Raw genomic sequence first — 19,062 nt, forward strand, 5'->3', positions numbered from 1 at the left:
TGGAGGACTTCTTATGTAAGAGGTGGCTTAGGGACATATTAGGCATAGAATGGAGTGAATTGTATAAATGTTATTACAAAATGATAGGTCAAAGATTACTAATATGAATTTTATACCTTCCTTCATCTTAACCTTCCATGACTTCTAGGAGAGTCTTTTTCCCATCTTCCTTTCTGGCAGAGACAGAGACAAAATGAGAAAAGTGGAAGGAGAACACCACACAGAGTGAAGAGAAGCAAGTGGCGGGGGGGAAGTCTTGGGAGTGGGGAAAATTTTTGGAAAGTTTCTGCAAGAGTGTGCAGATTGATGTGTGATACATTATCCATTTCTGGAGATGAGATGATGATGAGGATCCTGAGGATGGTGATATGATAGGCTTTGTTCCATCATTTTGCAAGATGCAGCTAAAAGTTATTTTTGGCATTTGGATTACACTTTTCTGAAAAGAACTCTGTGCTGAGGTTTCATGTCATTCAAAGACTCATAAGGGTTAACATTAACCATGGGACACTAGTCATTTTTCCTATCACTTGAACTAAATCTCAGAAGAATTCTGTAGATTCTTTAGTCATCAGTGACCTGTAGAAATCTTTTGCCTGAACTATTGGGCATATGTAGAGAAAGCGGGATCTTGGTAAAATATTTTAAAAATAAGCAAACTAAAACCCATTTTGAAACCATGGGGTGTGGACCGTCTCCGAATTTTTATAAAGGGAAGTTTTTCAAGTATAACTAGATGGTCATACTTTTGGGTTATGGTAAAATAAATCATTTAATGGGACATTAGATTTGATTATTTCTAAAGTTGCTATAATTCTATGGTTTCTTGTTCCCAATTTAGAGCATAGGAAACTGATTTATTAATGAATATATTAATCCAAAAACTAGAGTCTTTAATTCCTCGCTACAGAAATCTGGTTCTATAAAGGTAGTCTACACAGAAAAAAAGGGAGGCAGCACAGTGCCTTAGAAACACGAACTGCAGAGGAAGGGAAAAGCAAACTAAGAATCTCTTTTCCAGCTGTGTTTAAAATGATTTTTTTAAAAGAGCTTTGAATATACTAAAGGCAAAAGAATCTTCTCTTGTACTTCCATGCTAAAGAAAAAATTTTATTGTATCAATTTGGCAACGAGTGTTGGCAAACACTTTCCTTGGTATTGATGATACCTCCATGTGGGAATTGCCTGGTGGGGTTAGGACTGAACTGGCCAAGGAGCTGAAGTTAAAACCCTCCTCTCCCCTGAGAAAACATGAGAATACTCTAATCTGCTCCCTCGGCCTTTCTCATCAGGGGCTGCTATGCTGAGAGCAGAACCTCTCTGTGAAGGAGGACAGTTTTTCCAAGCCGGTGGGGTGTGTTTGTGTGTGTATGTGTGTGTGTTTATTTTATTTTATTTTTATTATGTTAATCACCATACATTACATCATTGTTTGCATATAACACCCAGTGCTCCACGCAGAACGTGCCCTCTTTAATACCCATCACCAGGCTAACCCATCCCCCCACCCCCCTTCCCCTCTAGAACCCTCAGTTCGTTTTTCACAGTCCACAGTCTCTCATGGTTCATCTCCCCCTCCGATTCCCCCCCTTCACTCTTCCCCTCCTGCTTTTTTTTTTTTTTAACATATAATGTATTATTTGCTTCAGAGGTACAGATCTGTGATTCAACGGTCTTGCACACTTCACAGTGTTCACCATAGCACATACCCTCCCCAGTGTCTATCAATCACCCAGCCACCCCATCCCTCCCACCCATGGTGGGGTGTGTTTTAAGAGGTACAATTCAGTGACCAGAACATGTGCTAAATAAGCAAAGCTGTCCTTTCTCATCCACCTCGACCGTCCATGATTATGATATAAGTGTGGTCCAGTGGCTGGAATTATGGTGATTTTTCAAAAATGCCAGTGTCAAAATTTTGCCTCGACAGTATATCTGTAACTACTAATAATGCTGTTTTGGGCTGACTCAGTTGCTTTGAAATTGCACGGCTCTGTTATGAGTAAATGAGAGGCAACCAATTATCTATAAAATAACGGCATGCACAGAGGCGAGTTTGATGAATTACAAATGAACTCTGCTGACACAACAGGGTGGGGAAACCTGCCCTGCTCTGGCTTTCTATCTGAGTTAGGGGCGATGCTTGCATGCTTTACGAACAACTTGGCCCACTCCATTCTAAAACATGGGCTGGGAGTGGGGACAGGGAGATAGTGAAACCTTCCCTCACTAGGACACATGTCATTGCTTTAAAATTAAGTAGGAAACTCAACATGGGTATGTAGAGGCAGCAAACCTAAGTGTTAAATACCTACATGAAGAATTACTATGCTCCAGGAAAGATGCACAGAGAAGCGGTAGAGATGCACTGTCCTCTGATGTGATTCAGAACAGAGACTAAAAGAGCCATTGCAAAGCTGCGTCCCGGAACTCAGCCCAGTGTGTAGAGAGCCACGGCATAAATCCACCGAAGCAGAAGACAGATGTTGAATTCCTGGAGCCAAAGGATTTCCACCTCATCAGAGATCTGTCAGGTTGAGGGAGCCTCATTCAGCAACCCTTGGACTGTTGGTTCTGCCTGTGCCTGGTGAAGGCAATGCCTATTTTTCACTATTGCTTAAGAAACTGCAATTCAAAGTCATTTTCTACTAGAGAAAGGACACAGGGAGTAGTCAGAGGACCAAATCATCCTGCAGGGTTACATGGGAACATCAAGAGAATTCCATACAACTAAGCGGATGTTGATGCCCTGATGGCTTCAAGAGGCTGAGAAAACAGTTCATAGTTTTGGGATGTTTATCTCTGTGGTCCTATGGCAGTCTGATGCTGAGGATTAATGTGGGTTTATACATAAGGAAGATACAGAATAGGGGTTTCTACTTAGAGGTTGCTGGCTATTTCCACACATAACATTGAGCAGAGAGCAGGGTTTTTTGTCCATCACAGACCATTTCCCATACTGGGCATCTCTGGCTATAGGCTTCCACATTCTTCTCTTCAACACACTGGTTTTTCAGGTAGACTAATGGCAAACAAGGTGTCAAGGCCAAGCCCTAGGAGTTGGCCTCCCAGGAGAAGCAGTGATTTTAAACAGTCAGCCTAGAGACTGAGCATGCCAGCATGGGGGGCAATGGGACATAATGCGGGGCTTCCTGCCCGGTGTCCTGTCCTCTAGCCAGGTACAAGAGACTGACCTCTTATCCCTAGGGAAGCTGACTCTGGTTCCCCCACGGGTGCCTTATCTTCTCCACTTTCCTGGTAAGAGGCATAGGGAGCACTGGCTGAGGGGGTTGCCACAGGCCTGGAGTCAGCTTGCTCTGGGTTTGAATTCTGACGTCCACTGCTGTTTTCCAAAGATGGGAATCATTTGTTTAAGATAATTTTAGGTGATCTTCATTGAATCTTGCTTAACTTACTCTCTTTGAATCCTTTTACATAGGTCACAGAGAGAGAGTCTCAGTTTGGTCCTGGGATTGAATGCCTCCGTAGCGGTGGCTAGCCTCCCCTTCTAACAAAGAGAGAGAATGAATCTCAGTCCCAACAGCTATAGGCGAGGAAGTGTGCCAAGCTGGAATTCATCTGCATTGTTTTTCTTTTGTCTTCATTTGCATGTTTCACTTCTAATCACAAGCAATACTCGTTTTTCATTGAGGTTCAGATATAAAGTTTAAAAGTGAATCAGGTAAATGATGAGCACACAATACCCTGGTGGGACACAAAGATGAAAAAAGAGCCTGAGAAAATGGGAATGAGAGCGATTTGGGAAACACTGTATTTGCCCAAGGTCATAGTATTTAGGCACATGGTCACAGTGTGGAGGAAAGAGGGCAGGCAGCCGAGGAAGGCGTTAGCTCAGTCTAGAAAAACTTACAAGCAGGGCAAAGTCAGTTGGTGCAAGTTCAGCCCCGTTTGGGTTCCTGCTGCTCAGCTGCGGTGTGGCTGGGGAGGCAGATGCTGGAAAGGCTGGAGAGGGAGTCCAGGGAAGAGAGAGGCGGGCAAGCAGAACAGGTGAAGAAGGCTAAGGAGAACATTCAGAGGGTGCAAGGGGAGCTGGGATAGGATGGCAGTGCTGGCTGGAAAATCGAGCTCTTTTAGCAAAGGTGGGCTGGACAGACACTAAGAGAATGGTCCTTGGGGTGTGACTGGGTTCTCTCTCAGCTCTGTCCCCTGCAACTATTTACCTTGGAATAACACTTAGCATCACTGAGTCCCGGTTTTCTCATCCTCTGCAAGATGGGATCATAGAACCTGTGCGTTCTACATTCGGTAATGCTGGCTATTATTACCGATGCCAGCGCTGCAGGCTAGTGTCTCTACCCCTGTGCATGTTGCAAATTGTGCAGTCTTGCTGAGTGAGCGACATCAGCATCTCGACACTGGCTCTGCCTAAGACTGACTTGCTGCTGAGGGTATAAATGGGGAGACCTTAGGCCAAGTTTATCTGAAGTTCAGATAAACAACGAATACTTCTTCAGGTCTAGGTATACTCAAATATTGTATGACAGCCCTATCTACCTATTTATTTATTTATATTTTATTTATTTGAGAGAGACAGCATGAGTGGGGTGGGGGGCAGAGGGAGAAGCAGGCTCTCTGCCGAGAAGGAAGCCCTATGTGGGGTCTGATCCTGGAACTCTGGGATCATGACCTGAGGCACCCAGGTGCCCCATGAGAGCCCTATTTATTTGATGAAATGTTTAGAAGTCCGGTGAACCCCTTAACATTGTATAAACATTTGGTGTGTAGATGCATTTTGAAAGGGAAGGAGAGGGGTCTCAAGAACCAGGTGGACCAACTTAACGTTTCTAGTAAACAACGTTCCCTTCCCCCTTTGTCTCTAAAGGGAAGTATATGTAGTCCCTTTAAAGATTAATTTTTAGAGAGGGGGTGGGGGGAAGGGCTGAAGGAGGAGGACAGAGAATCTCAAGCAGACTCCGTGCTGAGCGCAGAGCCTGACCCAGGGCTTGAGCTCACAACCCGGACATCAGGACCCGATCCGAAACCAAGGGTCGGACACTTGACTGACTGCACCACCCCGGCGCCCCTCTGGTTCCTCTAGGGAAGGGGATGCTCTTGGTGAAATCCTAGAACCCTCTGTTTAAGTCCCTAGCCTCCAAGTTACTAGCTGCGCTATTTGGCAACACATGTCATCCATCCCTCCTTTTCTTCATTGCCCCATCTGACTGCTGAGAACACTGAAGGTGATTTGTTTGGTCTGTAACAAAGACCTGTAAAGGCAGATCTTAATGTTAATGAATTTAAAAACCCACAGGCCCTGTGGCAATAATTTGTAAAGCAAGTTAGGATGACTCTTTCTGGCCAGATTTACAAGGCAAGTTGATTCACCCAGAAGACCGGAGATATTAGGCCTCAAGGCAGGACAGAAGCAAAAACTGACAAAGCAAAGCATATAGGAAACTTGGGTACTAAGTTTAAATCCTCTTCAAACGTCTAGAAAATGCATTCTAACACAGAATCCTACAATTCAGCAAGCCTCAGGAAAAACCTAGAGCTTTCTCACCTCTATCTGAACGTGTACCCATTACATAAGAAACCCGGGCCGGTGGGGGCGGGGGGGGCAAGCCTAGTAAGTTGAGTCTGAAGACCAGTGACTCCATTTGAATGGGACATTCCAAAATGACACACTGGCTCTCATAAGATGACTAGAAAGGGGTCTGCAGCTATGGCTATGGGTCTTTGTTCGTAGGCAGACTAGCTTGATCCGGAGCAAGGAAGGAGGGAGGGAGGAAGGAAGAAACGAGAAGGTGAGCAGTGGAAAAGGTTCAGGATAAATGATCAAAGACAGCTTCTGCTAGCACTACACGGTATCCCTCAGGCAACTGGATGCAGAGCTGACAAACCAATGACATCTTCCAATTTCATTCTCCAATAAAATTAGCATTCTAGAATGCAAGTGCCTGAACACTACAACATACCTGAACAATAATGGGGGAAAGGTAGGGGATACCAGGTCCTTAAGTAATTAGGATACTTTAAAACGGAGGGTGGGGGGAGAATGCCCAAGAAAGGCACATATATTAAAAACTAACTAAAAGAGATGTCTATTTCAAAGTGAAAACAGAATGCAATGAACGCGGTTTCTACCTAAAAATCATGATCACTAAGTGGTGGATACAATTTTATATAATTCAATTGCTACCAATATTCACTAATTGTGTTTTTAATTTGTGTCTGACCTACCTTAGCAGCTTATAATATAAACACAAGACCACATGAAGCAGCCTATTCCAAAAAGGAAAAAGAAACTATTCAGGGGAGAGGTGCTTTATCTGAGGTCCATGGAAAGAGGTTTATTAACAGGGCTGACAGATAAAATGCAGGATACATGGTATTTTTTAGCCTAGGGGTGCCCCAATATTTCATGGCAACCCCATTTATTAGAGCAGTTCAGAAGATCCATGAGGCCCTGGACATCGCATAAAAATTTCGTGTATATACACATTTTGAAAAAGGAGACTGGCTATAGCTTTCTACCAGAATCTTAAATCTGTGATCTCCCAACAGTTAAACATTCACTAATGCAAAGAAATAATTCTATCATGTCTGACCTTTACCTGTGCCCTTGAGCTTCCTAGTAGCCAAAACTAAAGGAAAACACAAAACCAGCGGTGTCTGGATGGCTCAGTTGGTTGAGCATCTGACTCTTGATTTTGGCTCAGGTCATGATCTCAGGGTTGTGAGATCGAGCCTCAAATCAGGCTCAGTTGCAGAGTCTGCTTGAGATCCTCTCCCTCCCTCTGCCCCTCCTCTCTAAAATAAATAAATCTTAAAATTAAAAAAAAAAAAAAAAGGCTATTTAGCTGAGGAGAAGAGATCCAAGTGGAAGAAACACTGATCCTGTCAGGAGGTCGTGAACTGGCTCACAGTGCCTTACAGCCCAAGGCGGGAATCTGAGACTTGAGCTCTTGAAGGGTTTTGGCTTTTTAAAGGATTGCAAACTGTCTTGGCCTGCTTGGTGAGGTTGGGTTGGAGAAGGGCAGGACAGTGACATGAGGTGGACTGGAAGGAAGCAAACAGACAGGAGAGTCCCGTAGAAGGTGGGTGGAGGCAGGGAGGCAAAGGAAACCCATAGGTAGGAATCCGTGCCTTGAGGGTCAGGGTTTTCTCCACTCTGGCTTTCATGTCTTTGAACCCCCCTGCACTGCACCTGCTTGTCTACATCCCCATCCTGGGCAGGGAGCCTCCTTCTGGGGCCCCATGGAGGGTGTGAGTGATGATGAAGTACCCGGTGTTTACCTGCACAGTCACTGAAAGTAGGCCCGCAGCATTGAGGCTTCTGCTGCCATTTCCTCCTCGGACCTCCACAAGGTTGGGGAGTCCTCCTCCTCCTTGTCATGTTTCTGGAGCTTTGGAGAAAACAATGGAATAGGCTCATTAATGGGTCCTTCCCAAGAGGACCTGAACAAGTGTTGCGGGCTGAACACAATTTGCAAATCAGAAGGTTATGTGTCTTTTCATTGCACCCGGTTGCCCAGATTTGAAAAATGGGGAGGTGTCATGTAAGAATCCACATTTCCAGCTTTTGTAATAAAATGACCAGATTAGGTTACTCTGTGGCCCATTCCACGCCTTGTCTTGTCTGTGGAGGCTGTGAGTGGGGGTCACAGACTGGGGAGCATCCTCCCATTTTCCATAATCCCCACCACTCTGTAATCTTAGGCTTGGCTGGCATCATTCGTTTATTTTACTCACCAGACACTGAAGGCATGGAGTTGGCTGCCTACCCATAACCATTCCCCCAAGCTGACCTGCGGTTTACCTACTCGTCTCTTTGGTTAGTCTCTCTTCTATGAGCTCTGAGCCATTTTGTTCAGTGAACCAAAATAACACAAGCAAATCTGTGATGATAATAGTACAGGAGCCATGAGTAATGAGTGAGAAATAAGAGCATATCCATTAAAAGAGGCTTAAGGAGGCAGTTAAAAAAATTAGAAAACATAAAAAAATTAACAATTGATCTAAGTCAACTGAATCATTTTAAAATCCTCTTCAAATACCCACATTTATTTTTTTAAAACATCTTGTATATGTCTCAGATTTACAGAGAGAGTAAATAAAATGTCAATTCTATCAGACAGCATGTTCTCAGAACTTTTCATTAGAAGAGCTCAATTTTCCCCCTTATTCTCCTATTGCAATTCAGTTTTATTAACTAGATTTGTTATTCCTGTGTGGGCCTTTATCCATTGTAAAATGCTAAAGGTATAAATTCGTAGGATGCGCAGTGTAGTATTTGGTAAGTCATTTGAAGAGATTGAGGTAAATGATTTAACAGCACCAATGATGGCTGGTATTTATGATACGAACGGGTAGTTTCTTTGAAGCGTATCATTTCATTTACTCTGTACCATAATCTATACACAAGACAGGCAATACTTGGCACCATCTTACCAAGGAAGAAATTGAGATCCAAGGAAGTTCCTTCGCTTGTCAAACTGATCGCCCAGCTAGGCAGGGGCAGAGTTGTTCCCAACAATTTTTGCCATTTTATCTATCCTAGAGGAACTGCCAGGCCACCGAAGAGTGGCCAGCTCAGTGCGCCAGGTGCATTCCCCCCAAAAGGCAGATCCTTTGAAAAGTATCCTGCTGCCTCAGCAAAAAGTCTCTCCACTACCATAGTGGAGTTTCCTACCTCAGGCCCAAATCTCTGTAAATCTAACCCAGAGACACCCCATCCCCACCCCACCCCCACTCCACCCCCAACCGCGTGGCCCCTTGCAGCAGATGGAGAAATTTCCCCAGTAGTTCAGAGCAAACTTTGACGCACAAGGCGAAACAGTGAAGGAACATGACAGCCTGGCTCTCTAGCTGAGCTGTGTTTCCACTTGGGGTAAGTTTGAGCCTAAATGAGGTTCATTAGCATATAACTGGGCCACAAATATGTTGATGAGGGTTATGGATCTTCCATTCAGAATATGGCTGCCAGCACTCTGGTTTTACATTTTGCCACATAGATTTAATTCTCCTTAGTGGAAGAAAACCACATTAAGAAGTCATTTCCTTCCTTGTGGAGGCAGATATGATGCAGTTGCTACAGGCGAGGCAAATGGGATTGCCATTTTTCTACTCAAGAACTAATTTTCATTTGGATACTAGCTTTGGGTCTGTTATAAATCCATCTTGTAACAATTCAATAGGATGACAAAGAACACTAATATACAGCCTGGAAAATATGGCTTCCCTCTTCCAGTGCTGCCATGGAAAAGGCACAGAAATCAAGCATCAAGTGGCTTCCTCACCACAGATCATACCAGATGAATCCAAATAATTTAGAGCCTGTGAGCATTAATGCCTCCCTGATTATTAGGCGACCGTCTGTTATTGTCATATGCCTTACAGATGGCAACGTTGTGCCGACACTTCGAAGTTGTTTATGCGAGGTAGGAAATAAAACAAAAGCTAATCATATTTGCAAAGTTCTGTTGTATATGGTTTTAAAAATGTAGAGGTTTCCCTCCTAAAAGTCCCAGACGGAAGCGTGTGGCTTTCTTTGGAACAGCAGTGTTCAGTGTTGGCTGCCCACTGGCATCACCTGGGGAACTGAAAAAAAAAAAAAAAAAAAAACAAAAAACAAAAAACAAAACGCTATAGCCTGGGTCCATCCAGGGATTCTGATTTCATTTGTCTGGGGATGGCCCGAGTTTGGGGATTTTTTCAAATTTCTCAGCTAATTCTAAGGTGCACTTACTGTTGAGAAGCACTGCATTTGGGGGAAATGTATATGTGTATAGATAGAACCCATGTACAGAGAAATGCTACCTTTGCCTTTAAGCCCATTGCTTGTCGCCCTATCCACAGAGCAGAGGCTCTTTGAAAACCCTGCTCTAGAACTGCTTTTCTTCTATTCTCATTCTATCAGAGTGTCTGGGCCACGGGCTTGTCCCAGCAACACTAGGATGCTGATCTAGTTCAGGAGTCTTTGAATGAATTTTCAGTCTCAGCAAAAATAGGGAGCCCAGGAACGACCCTGGTGAACAAGGCTTGTGTCTCAGGAGAGCCACCCAGGTGACTTGGAAATTAAACATACTGTCGTTTGGAGTACATTTCTGTTTCCATGAGGCAACCCAAGAACCTGGTGGCTGCAAGTTATTGCAGGCTAGCAGAGATAAACTCTAAGGACCTCAAACAGTAGTTCATCCAGAAGGTGCTACATGCCTTGAGGAAGCTTTACTGCGGGGGTGGGGGGGGTGTTCACTTCAGATGAACCCTCCAGATTAATTTAGGCTGCCCACAGGGAAAGGCAGTGACTACTTATTAATGCACAAGGTATTTATTCTGTTTCTGCGATGCTAAGGGGTAGCCTTGGTGTTAGCACACTGAAACAGACCCCTTTACTGTCCTCAGGGGGCCCGGGTAGGGAGAGTAGACACCAAAATGGTTAGTTATGAAAGAGAGGGGCATTTCCAAATGAGAGGGCTGCTGCCGGGCGGGCACGACCTAGTTTGAAAAACTTCTGAGAGTCAACTTAGTTTGGTAAAGAAACAGAGTGCTATAATAAAGAGTGATAGGGGAGAGGGAGTTATCTAAGGAACATCCAGCAACCTCTCTCCAAGAAGATGAGGTTAGGCCCAGACTTTGACAAAGAGGGGGTAAGCCCCCTAATCTCTTTGTGCCTTAGTTTCCCCCGCTGTAAAAAGGGAGCAGTAAGAGTTGTGAGTAGCAATGTGCTTGGCACATATTAGTAGTCAAAGCAACAGCAAACAACTATTATTAGGCTAGATACACTGTCCCCATGACAGTGACCACTGACCAACCCAGAGATGTTGTTATGGCCGGGAGTAAAAGTGCCTTTCCTACCTTCATGGTTCCCCAGTGGTATGTGTCTTAAATACCCTGTAAAAGGATTAAGAGCTATGGTCAAAATTCAGGCCCATACTAAGGAATCAACTGACACATTCAAGCCTGAGGAGGAAATTTAGCTCCTTCAGATTTAAATTGACTTACAATAATCCCTAACTCTCAGGGTTGTTGTAAGGAGTGAAAAAGGTATTAATGGAGGCTCCTCAGAGGTAAAGGTCAAGGTCCTAGAGTCAAAGCATGTGGTAATGGTCAAATGCAGTCAAATCACCCTGGCAGCATGGCCACCAGAGTTAGCGAATAAAAATACGAAAACAAACGAGATGAGTGTCTTGTGTATCTTATGCAGTATTTGGGATGTACTCTTACTAATAAGTATCATTTGTTTGATATTGAAATTCAGACTTAACTAGACTTCTTCCTGTCTTTTATCTGGTAACTTAGTCCAGGAGACGCCTTTGAAAAAGACCACAGGAAGTATTTGGCTTGCTTTTTGGTTGTTCCCAAACCTGCCTAGCTGTGAATCCTGGAAAAGATGCAAGCTGTCCAAAGGAAGAACAGACTCAAGGCTAGCACTGGGTGCACTGTAAGGCTTATTATTGCAAGAAACAAAGAGTAAATCCCCGGCTCCCTTTAACTCTCATAGCTCATTGGTTCTCAGGCGCACACATTTTCCACATTTTTCACATCTCTGAAGTCAAAGTGTGTTCCACAATCAATGGCGTGTCATAATTTAATTGGCAGTGTTTTTCTTTGTTAGTAGGTGGGAAGTTCAGTTAGTAGTAGTTGAATCCCAGTCACCTGCTTCCTCCAGGTGACTGGGATTCAACACACTACAGTGCTCCATCATCCCTCTTGATAATTATATCACAGAAGTTAAATGGCCATGAGAATGCTCAGCACCGCAGCACATCCCTCTCCTTCTCTCCATGCAACAGTGAAACTGTTGAACAGTTGACACTGTTTTCACAGGCACTTGGTTCTTTAGAGGAAAAGTGCTCACCAAAGTTACAAAGTTTGCAAAAATTTGAACCAAAAAGTCTTTATTCACATTCAACAGAGTAAAGTCTGTGATGGCTCCTGGAAGAGCATTCTATTTCTATACAGCTGTGAAAAGAGATTAAAAAAAAAAAAAATGTATCTGTAGTCATTCCACTTTATCTGCCTGAAAATGATTTTGGGGAAGGTAGTGTTAACAGGATTTCTGACTGAGGTACCAATAGGCATCGATGTTGACATTCCGCTCCTTCCTGGGCATTGAGCATGCTATCGGGAGGTATGTGGGGTAAAGATTAATTCCCTGATGTAATGCTCAAACTGCCTTGGTTATTGACTTTTTTATAGCTCTGTAATGGAATACAGTAGGAAGAATGATTCACCATAATTTAAATGTTTTTCAGAATCCGGAACTAACCTGTAGTAAAATGCCAAATTGTCTTCAAAGGGTGGGGGTCTGGGGGGAGAAACAATTTAATACTACTTCTTAAAGAAGCAAGTGGCTGCATATGAACTTGGGTGTTGTTATAAAGCACATTAATACATGTCATTGTTACTGGTTTTGTAAAACAACATAAAGAGCAGAAAGCTTAAACTATTTCTCATGGGTTGATGGCTCTGTTCAGACAGGTGTTTATATAAGGTCTTGGAAATAGTATCAAGGAATAGGGAAGTAAATCCATAATTTTGTTCAGATCTGATTCTCTGCCTCTACTTTCAGTTTCGCCAACAAGCATTTGTTGAATGCATGATATATCCCGGGCACTGTTCTAGGTCTTATGCCATAAAGATGAAGAAGCCAAAAATCTGTGCCTTCTGGGGACTCATCACCTTACAGGGCAGACCAATTTATACATATGTAATATAATACAAGTCAGTCTGGTACAAGGACTGGGCTGGGCTACAAGTTCTATCATCGTGCTCTCAGAATATCTGAGGGGGAGAGTTAATTCTTCCCAGGGTGGGGTCTTGGGTGGACTTTACAAAGTTAGGATTTGCACTGGGCTTAAACGATGGTGATGGGAGTTTAAGGACAAGGTTATGCTGGGCGATGGAAACAGCTTCAGCAGATACATGATGTGTGTGCCAGAAATCCTGCAACTTATGTCACGGCTGGCTTCACCAACCGTGTGCATCCCTCTTTCCCAAAGAGTCCTGATGTGGGCATGCCTGACCATCTAGGAGAGTGGTCAAGAGAACTGAAATTTAGTTGTCATGTTGACAAGCCTTAACATCTCATGGTTTAAAGAGGGGGAAGATATCTCAATGGCCCAGAAGAGGGCCTCTAGTCTATGATCCAAAGCCACAAACAGTTTTGAATCCTACTGAAAGTTATTGCATTTTCAGTCTTCCTCCAGTCCTTCTGATTAGCCAAAAAGAAAGTCTCAGTGCTAGCATGTCCTTAACATGGGATCGGTGTGACCTCTAAGGACCCAGAGGAGCCATCCAGACTCTAGCTGGAATTTAATAAGACTGTTTTGTTTAGATCACATTTATTTTGAGGGCTATTGCCTATTTATGATGTCTCAAATTTCCTTTTAAAGTAAATTTATTTAAAGTAAAGCGTCGATTTAGAAAATAGATGAAGTAAAACACTGTCAGAAATACAGGATTAAATGTGGCATTAACCTTGAAAGGTGGTCCAGAGGTGGGAAGTTCAGCTGAGCGGAGGGAAGTCACTGAAAATGTGAGGCTAACGCGTGGGCCTTCTAGAATGGTGATGTGGTTGTTTCTATTGGGCTGAACTGGAGAAGCCTTCAGAATTTTAACAGATCTTGAAAGTCAATATTATAGGACCTCTGAAGAAAAACCAGTGCCTCGAGATCTGTAGGAATGGTAGAATGGTGGGGAGGGGATTTGGGAGGAAGACCTCCCCGAAGAAGTGCTGGTTAAGCTGAGATGTGAACAATGGCTACAAATCCCTGAAGCAAAGAGGAGGGAGAAAGGGTATTTCACACAGAGGGAGCAGAAGTGCAGAGCACTGAGGAAAAAGGAGTCTTGGTTGAATGACTAGGAAAGCAAGGGACATGGTAGATCATTTGTAGCCCGTGGGGATGGCTGAGAAATGTGGATTTTATTTTTGGTGCAAAGAAGACATTAAAGGGTTGGAAGCAGGGAAGTTAAAAGCTTAGAATAATTTTTTGTAGAGTGGCCTGGCTGGAGAATGAGTTAGAGATTCTGGGTCCTGCAGCAGCCAGACCAGAAACGATGGGACCTGGGCAGGCATGGACATGGACGAGAGGGGGGACAGAGGGGAGCTCAGCTGCCCCATGCACCAGTGTGGTGATGACTCGGTGGCAATGTGTGCAGTTAGAGACGGGGGCTCCGTGCCTCCCTGGAGTAGGTGGGCCTTTCTCTGACAGCTTCCTTCTGGGCCCTTTGTAAAGCATACACAGATGCTGGCTCCCCTGCTCACAGCTGCTCTGAACCAGTATGAAAATCACTCCTGTCCTGCCCACTGTGTGCCTCTCCGCAGTCACACGCTTCCCAAACTCCCCAAGAAGCCTTCCTGGACCATTTAGATCAACTTGAGTTATATTTCATGATTCTGGATGTCACCTCCCTCTGTCACACACACAGCCAGATCCTGTGAGCACACGTTTCCTCCCCAAAACACCAAACACGATTTCTCTACATGCTGGTTCTTCAGCAGATGGTCACCCACTTATGCCTTTCTTGGTGTCCTAATGAATCCCCTCTTGCTTTCATCTGATGCAAAATAATAGTAAGTCTGTGCTGCCAAACTTGGGCAGCCACTTGGGTTTTCTTAGAAACCTGAGGTTATTCCAATATTTCTTTGTGCAAAAATATGTTAACTGCCTCCCTTCTCTCTATGTGAGCTGGAACCCTGGCCTGATGGCCACATGGTGAGACCTCTAAGTGCAACCAAGTGACCTCTGGTTACCTCTTATTCACTGTGAGGTTTCCAAAGCCCTATTTATTGCCCTGATGGAAAGAAATCCAGGTAATAAACAGAGCATTCATCATTTGATTTGTTGCCCAAGCTTTGACTTAAGCCTAACTCACTTGAGTTAAAGCAAGAGTTTTTTTGTTTTTTGTTTTTGGTTTTATTTTGAGTTGTTTTTAGTGCTGCCAATGAGGCCAAAATGCTGAAATAAGCTCTTATATTAATTAATGGCATCCTATTTTCAAGGGGTATAGAGTGTTGATGTTTAAGAATTTGTAACCCCCCAAAGTATTTATTAACTAGAAAATCACAGCACTGGAAAATAATTATGCCAGACCACTGTACTATAACAGAACCCAATTGCTTATCCAATTATACATTAAAGTATCACATTGTCAAGCCGATTGCCAAAGCAGCAAATGAGACTTTGCCAGCGTCACAACTTGGACCAGCTATTACTCAATTGACTGTACTGTGAATGGTCTTCAGAGTATCCCAGGCACCCTATAACACCTGTACAAACCAGGGTGGGCAGTCAGGTTTGGTGAAGTACATGCCTGCTATCATAAAATTGCTTTAATTGGTTAGACATTGTAATTTGTAGTTCTCCATCAGAAGCCTGTTAGGAGCAGCTCAGCAAAGGGAGACTTCAGCTCCAGGTCTTATGTGGTTAATTTCAATGAAAACAACAAAGTAGTCTCTTCCTGTCAGAGGCACAATCAGTAAGGCTAACCTGAAATGTATATTTGAGAAAGGTGACCCCAGACAGGGCCTCCTGGGTCTGCCATGCTGCCTCCTGGCCAGCCACGATTTAGAACTTTCTTACAACATGGCATCAGGGCAGTCAAGGAACAGGGCTCAGGAACTAGACCTTGAGGGGCTGCCAGGGGTGTTGATATGGGAGTCTTTACATTCAAGAATCATTAGCATAGACAGAGTAAAATACAAACCCGACTTACTTATTTTTAGGACACCCTAGGGCTAAAATCTTCCTCAGAACTTACCACAGTGAGCCTCATGTTCCCAAAGAATGAGAGTGATTCTGCCTCAGTCGGGTTAGGAATTTCAGATGAAAATCCCATGAGGGCAGTAGTGATTACCAAGGCTCGGTATTGAAATCAATTGTGCTCACCCAACAGTTCTTGGTATTTCCATTATAATAAGCCCTCAACAATAGCTAATTTGGTAGGAAGCCTCCTGTCCAGTTCTCATGTGTATGATAGAAATCACCAAATTATAGTAATAGCCACCGGTGCCTCCTTACTGGCCTGACACCGAGTATGTTTTCAAGAAGCATTGGTTAGGGTTGCTTTCCCTCCCAACTTAGTGGCTATATAAGTTCATCATTCCCATTTTCTGGATGAAACATTTGAGTCTCCTAGACACTTGAATCACTCAGCCAACATCCCATGGCTAATGAGGAACAGTAGTTGTTTGGATCAGAAATATGATTTGTGGGCTCCTAGTGCATTCTTGGATCCATTCTGTAAATTCTTGGCAACTTTCCTGTGGTTAACATTTTTGAGAGCACAGATGATAGCGCAGCCCAGAGAAGAAAACTGAAGTTGCAAACAGAGATCTACCGCCAATCTGGGATCAGGCTGGGGAGCCTCCTCGGAGGTGGCAATTGCAGCTCAGGCAAGTTTTCAGTAAATAATTGCTGATCCCTGACACCTCACCCTAGGCTCTATTGTATAGGAGCTTTACTGGCTTTTTAATGGGTAGGAAATTGGTGAAGCAACAGGGACTAGAGATTTCTACCAGTTTTATTTCCCCAGGCCTCCTGTTTCTAGAAACATGCTCACCGAGAAATGAAATGAAACTCCTTCTGAAAGGGAGTTTTGTGATGGAGCAAACTTCGGAAAAGGAAGCATTTATTCAAAAAGCAATCTCCTAAAAAAACAAAAACAAAAACAAAACAATTTCTTTGGCCGGCCATGTTCCATCGCCTTCCCCCCACCATGTCTTGGATATTGGTGTTTGAGCCAGAGTGTTCTCCTTTACTCCCAGACGGATGTCAACTTTGGTACTCAGAATGAGGAAAGAGAAAAGGCAAGGGGCCAGTTTTCTGGTTTCCTTTGAGTCTCCTGAATGTTTCATATTTGCTCCTGCTACAATATGGCTTCTTTTTCTAAAGTCCCCTTACAGAATCTTTAGAAGCACAGTCCAAGCAAGAGAGCTCTCCTTGAGGAGACCCACGTGGAACATCTGTACTGCAAGAAGCTAAGCAAACACACAACCAGAAACACACCACCGTAGACATGGCCCCAGAATCCTGTTCAACACAATGTTGCAGGCAGCAACAACTAAGCCCTCAAGATAAAACTCATCTGGAGAAACCAAAGGAGGTGTGTGGGGGGTGGCAGTTGTACAGTCCAGGTCCTCCAAGCACTGGAAGCTCAATTCCCTGCAGAACTCTTTCAATTATTCAACAAAAAATAGTAATATGTCTACCCCATTGCATTACACTGTGCAGTGGTGAGCAAGCTGGACAAGACAAGGTTTAGTGCCCTTGAGAGGCTTACATTTGAGGAGAAAAGACAGACAATGAGGAAGTAATCAAATTGGTTACTGCCATTCTAGGGAATAACAGAAGTACATTAGACAGTGCAAGCAGGGTAGACAGCTCTGCGGAGGTGACAAGGAGGCTGAGAGGGATCAGCAATGCTCAGACCCAGAAGGACAGAGGTATCCGTGTGGTCTGTGCACTGGCTGAAGACCAGTGACGGGAGCAGAATGAGGAAGTGCCCAAAGAGGGGGCCAATGCATTTCCCTTTAGTACTAGAAGCACAAGTGCTAGCCGAGGGATTGGATGATTCTGTCACATCACCCTTTTTGGGCACCTACTTTTTGCTGGGCTTAGAAGAATATTAATCAAGTGAAGATGTAGTAAGTCCAGACTCCATGAACTGAAGGTAGGGAGGCTAACTGGACCAGCTGAGCCCAGGTTTCCCTCTGAGATAGGGCAATGCCACTTTGTAGCTTGAGTTTTGCTTACTGGGCCTCTACCCCAGCTTAATACCAGGCCCTCCTGACAGGGAATTTTCTATAGAAAAGCAAGCGAATGGCAAACTATTTGCACAAGTGGTTACCACCACGGAGCAGCAAGGACACAGGCTGACCTCGCAAGCGGCTTTCTGAACGTTCATTGTATGTTTGGCAGAGCTAAAAGGGCTACCCAACACCATCTGGCCAGGTACCTGGCACCGGGACCCCCACAGTGGCAGATGAAAAATGAGGAACATAAAAGCTATATTCCAAGGGTATGTACCACTCCCCTGGATTGGTCATGAATTTCTTCTTTTTACAAGATAATCATTCTGCCTCTGGTTACGAAGCCACACCCAACAAAGCTGCCACACACCCATTGAAAGTAACCTGTCCTCTGTTATTCACAAACCCATTCACTTCTGATGGAGCTCTGCCAATGCCCTTCAAAGCCTGGCCGGGTGAGTTGCACAAATAAATTAGGAGCCAATCTTTCCCGAATGCCTTTCTCTCTTTCATTTAAAAACCTCTTTTAATGAAGACATAAAGCCTTGGATGCAGCTGAAATGCTAAGCTTACCATGCGTGACAGCAGATCTTTGTCACAAAGGATTTCAAACGCCTTTAAAAGAAAAAAAAAACAGAATACTTGAAAGAAACTGAGATTTCCTTGTTATAGCCTCTCATTTTATATACCCCAAAAGTGACCATAATCCAGAAATCAGCACAGAAAACAGATGTAATCCAACTGTAAACATACACACATACAGCTTCACCACAGTGAACACTTAAAATACAATGTCAGGCTTGGGATTATTTGGAAGCATCAGGCTAGAAAAGAGATACCTTCACCTTTTTCAGCCTCCTACTGTGCATCTAACCTCTCATTTATTTATTACTGAGATGCTCAAGAGGCACTATAGAAAGGGCCAAGCCTAAGATTTATATTTATTGATACACTATTTATATAAATTATATATGAAAATCCAGGTTTGACTCATATATATATGTATATGTGTGTGTGTGTATAATTAAGTGTGTATATATATATATATATGGCTTGATTTTAAAATGTCATTGTTGGGAGTTATAACATCATGAATGAAAAACACATAAAAATCTTTTAAGAGTCCTAATCTTTTAATTAATCTCATCTCAGTGCTGCTCAGGGGTTTAAAGGAGTTTGGTTACTTTTTAAAGGATAAAAGATCAAAATGTTTTAAAGTAGCTCCTTAAAATTTCAGGTTATCTGTTTAAAGTCCCAGAAACAAATATTTGTAAAATGCTTGTTCCTAGAATCAGGATCTGAAACCAATATTTACAGTTCTCCAGTCCAAACATCCAAGGGGTACT

The 19,062-nt window shown here is 43.5% G+C and overlaps 1 protein-coding gene across 10 annotated transcripts in view; it reads right to left on the reverse strand.

Annotated features, from left to right (window-relative positions):
* FHIT (fragile histidine triad diadenosine triphosphatase) overlaps positions 1 to 19,062 on the reverse strand; it is a 1,457,066-nt gene that overhangs the window by 18,097 nt on the left and 1,419,907 nt on the right. For all 10 annotated transcript variants that reach the window (XM_035725008.1, XM_035725007.1, XM_035725006.1 and 7 more), the window contains one exon: positions 7,258 to 7,367. In XM_035725008.1, the coding sequence (XP_035580901.1) occupies positions 7,266 to 7,367 (102 nt within the window). In that variant the 3' untranslated portion in view covers positions 7,258 to 7,265. The remainder of the gene's footprint in view (positions 1 to 7,257; positions 7,368 to 19,062) is intronic.

The sequence above is a fragment of the Zalophus californianus genome, chromosome 1, assembly GCF_009762305.2.
Source record: "Zalophus californianus isolate mZalCal1 chromosome 1, mZalCal1.pri.v2, whole genome shotgun sequence".
Classification (NCBI taxonomy): Eukaryota; Metazoa; Chordata; class Mammalia; order Carnivora; family Otariidae; genus Zalophus; species Zalophus californianus.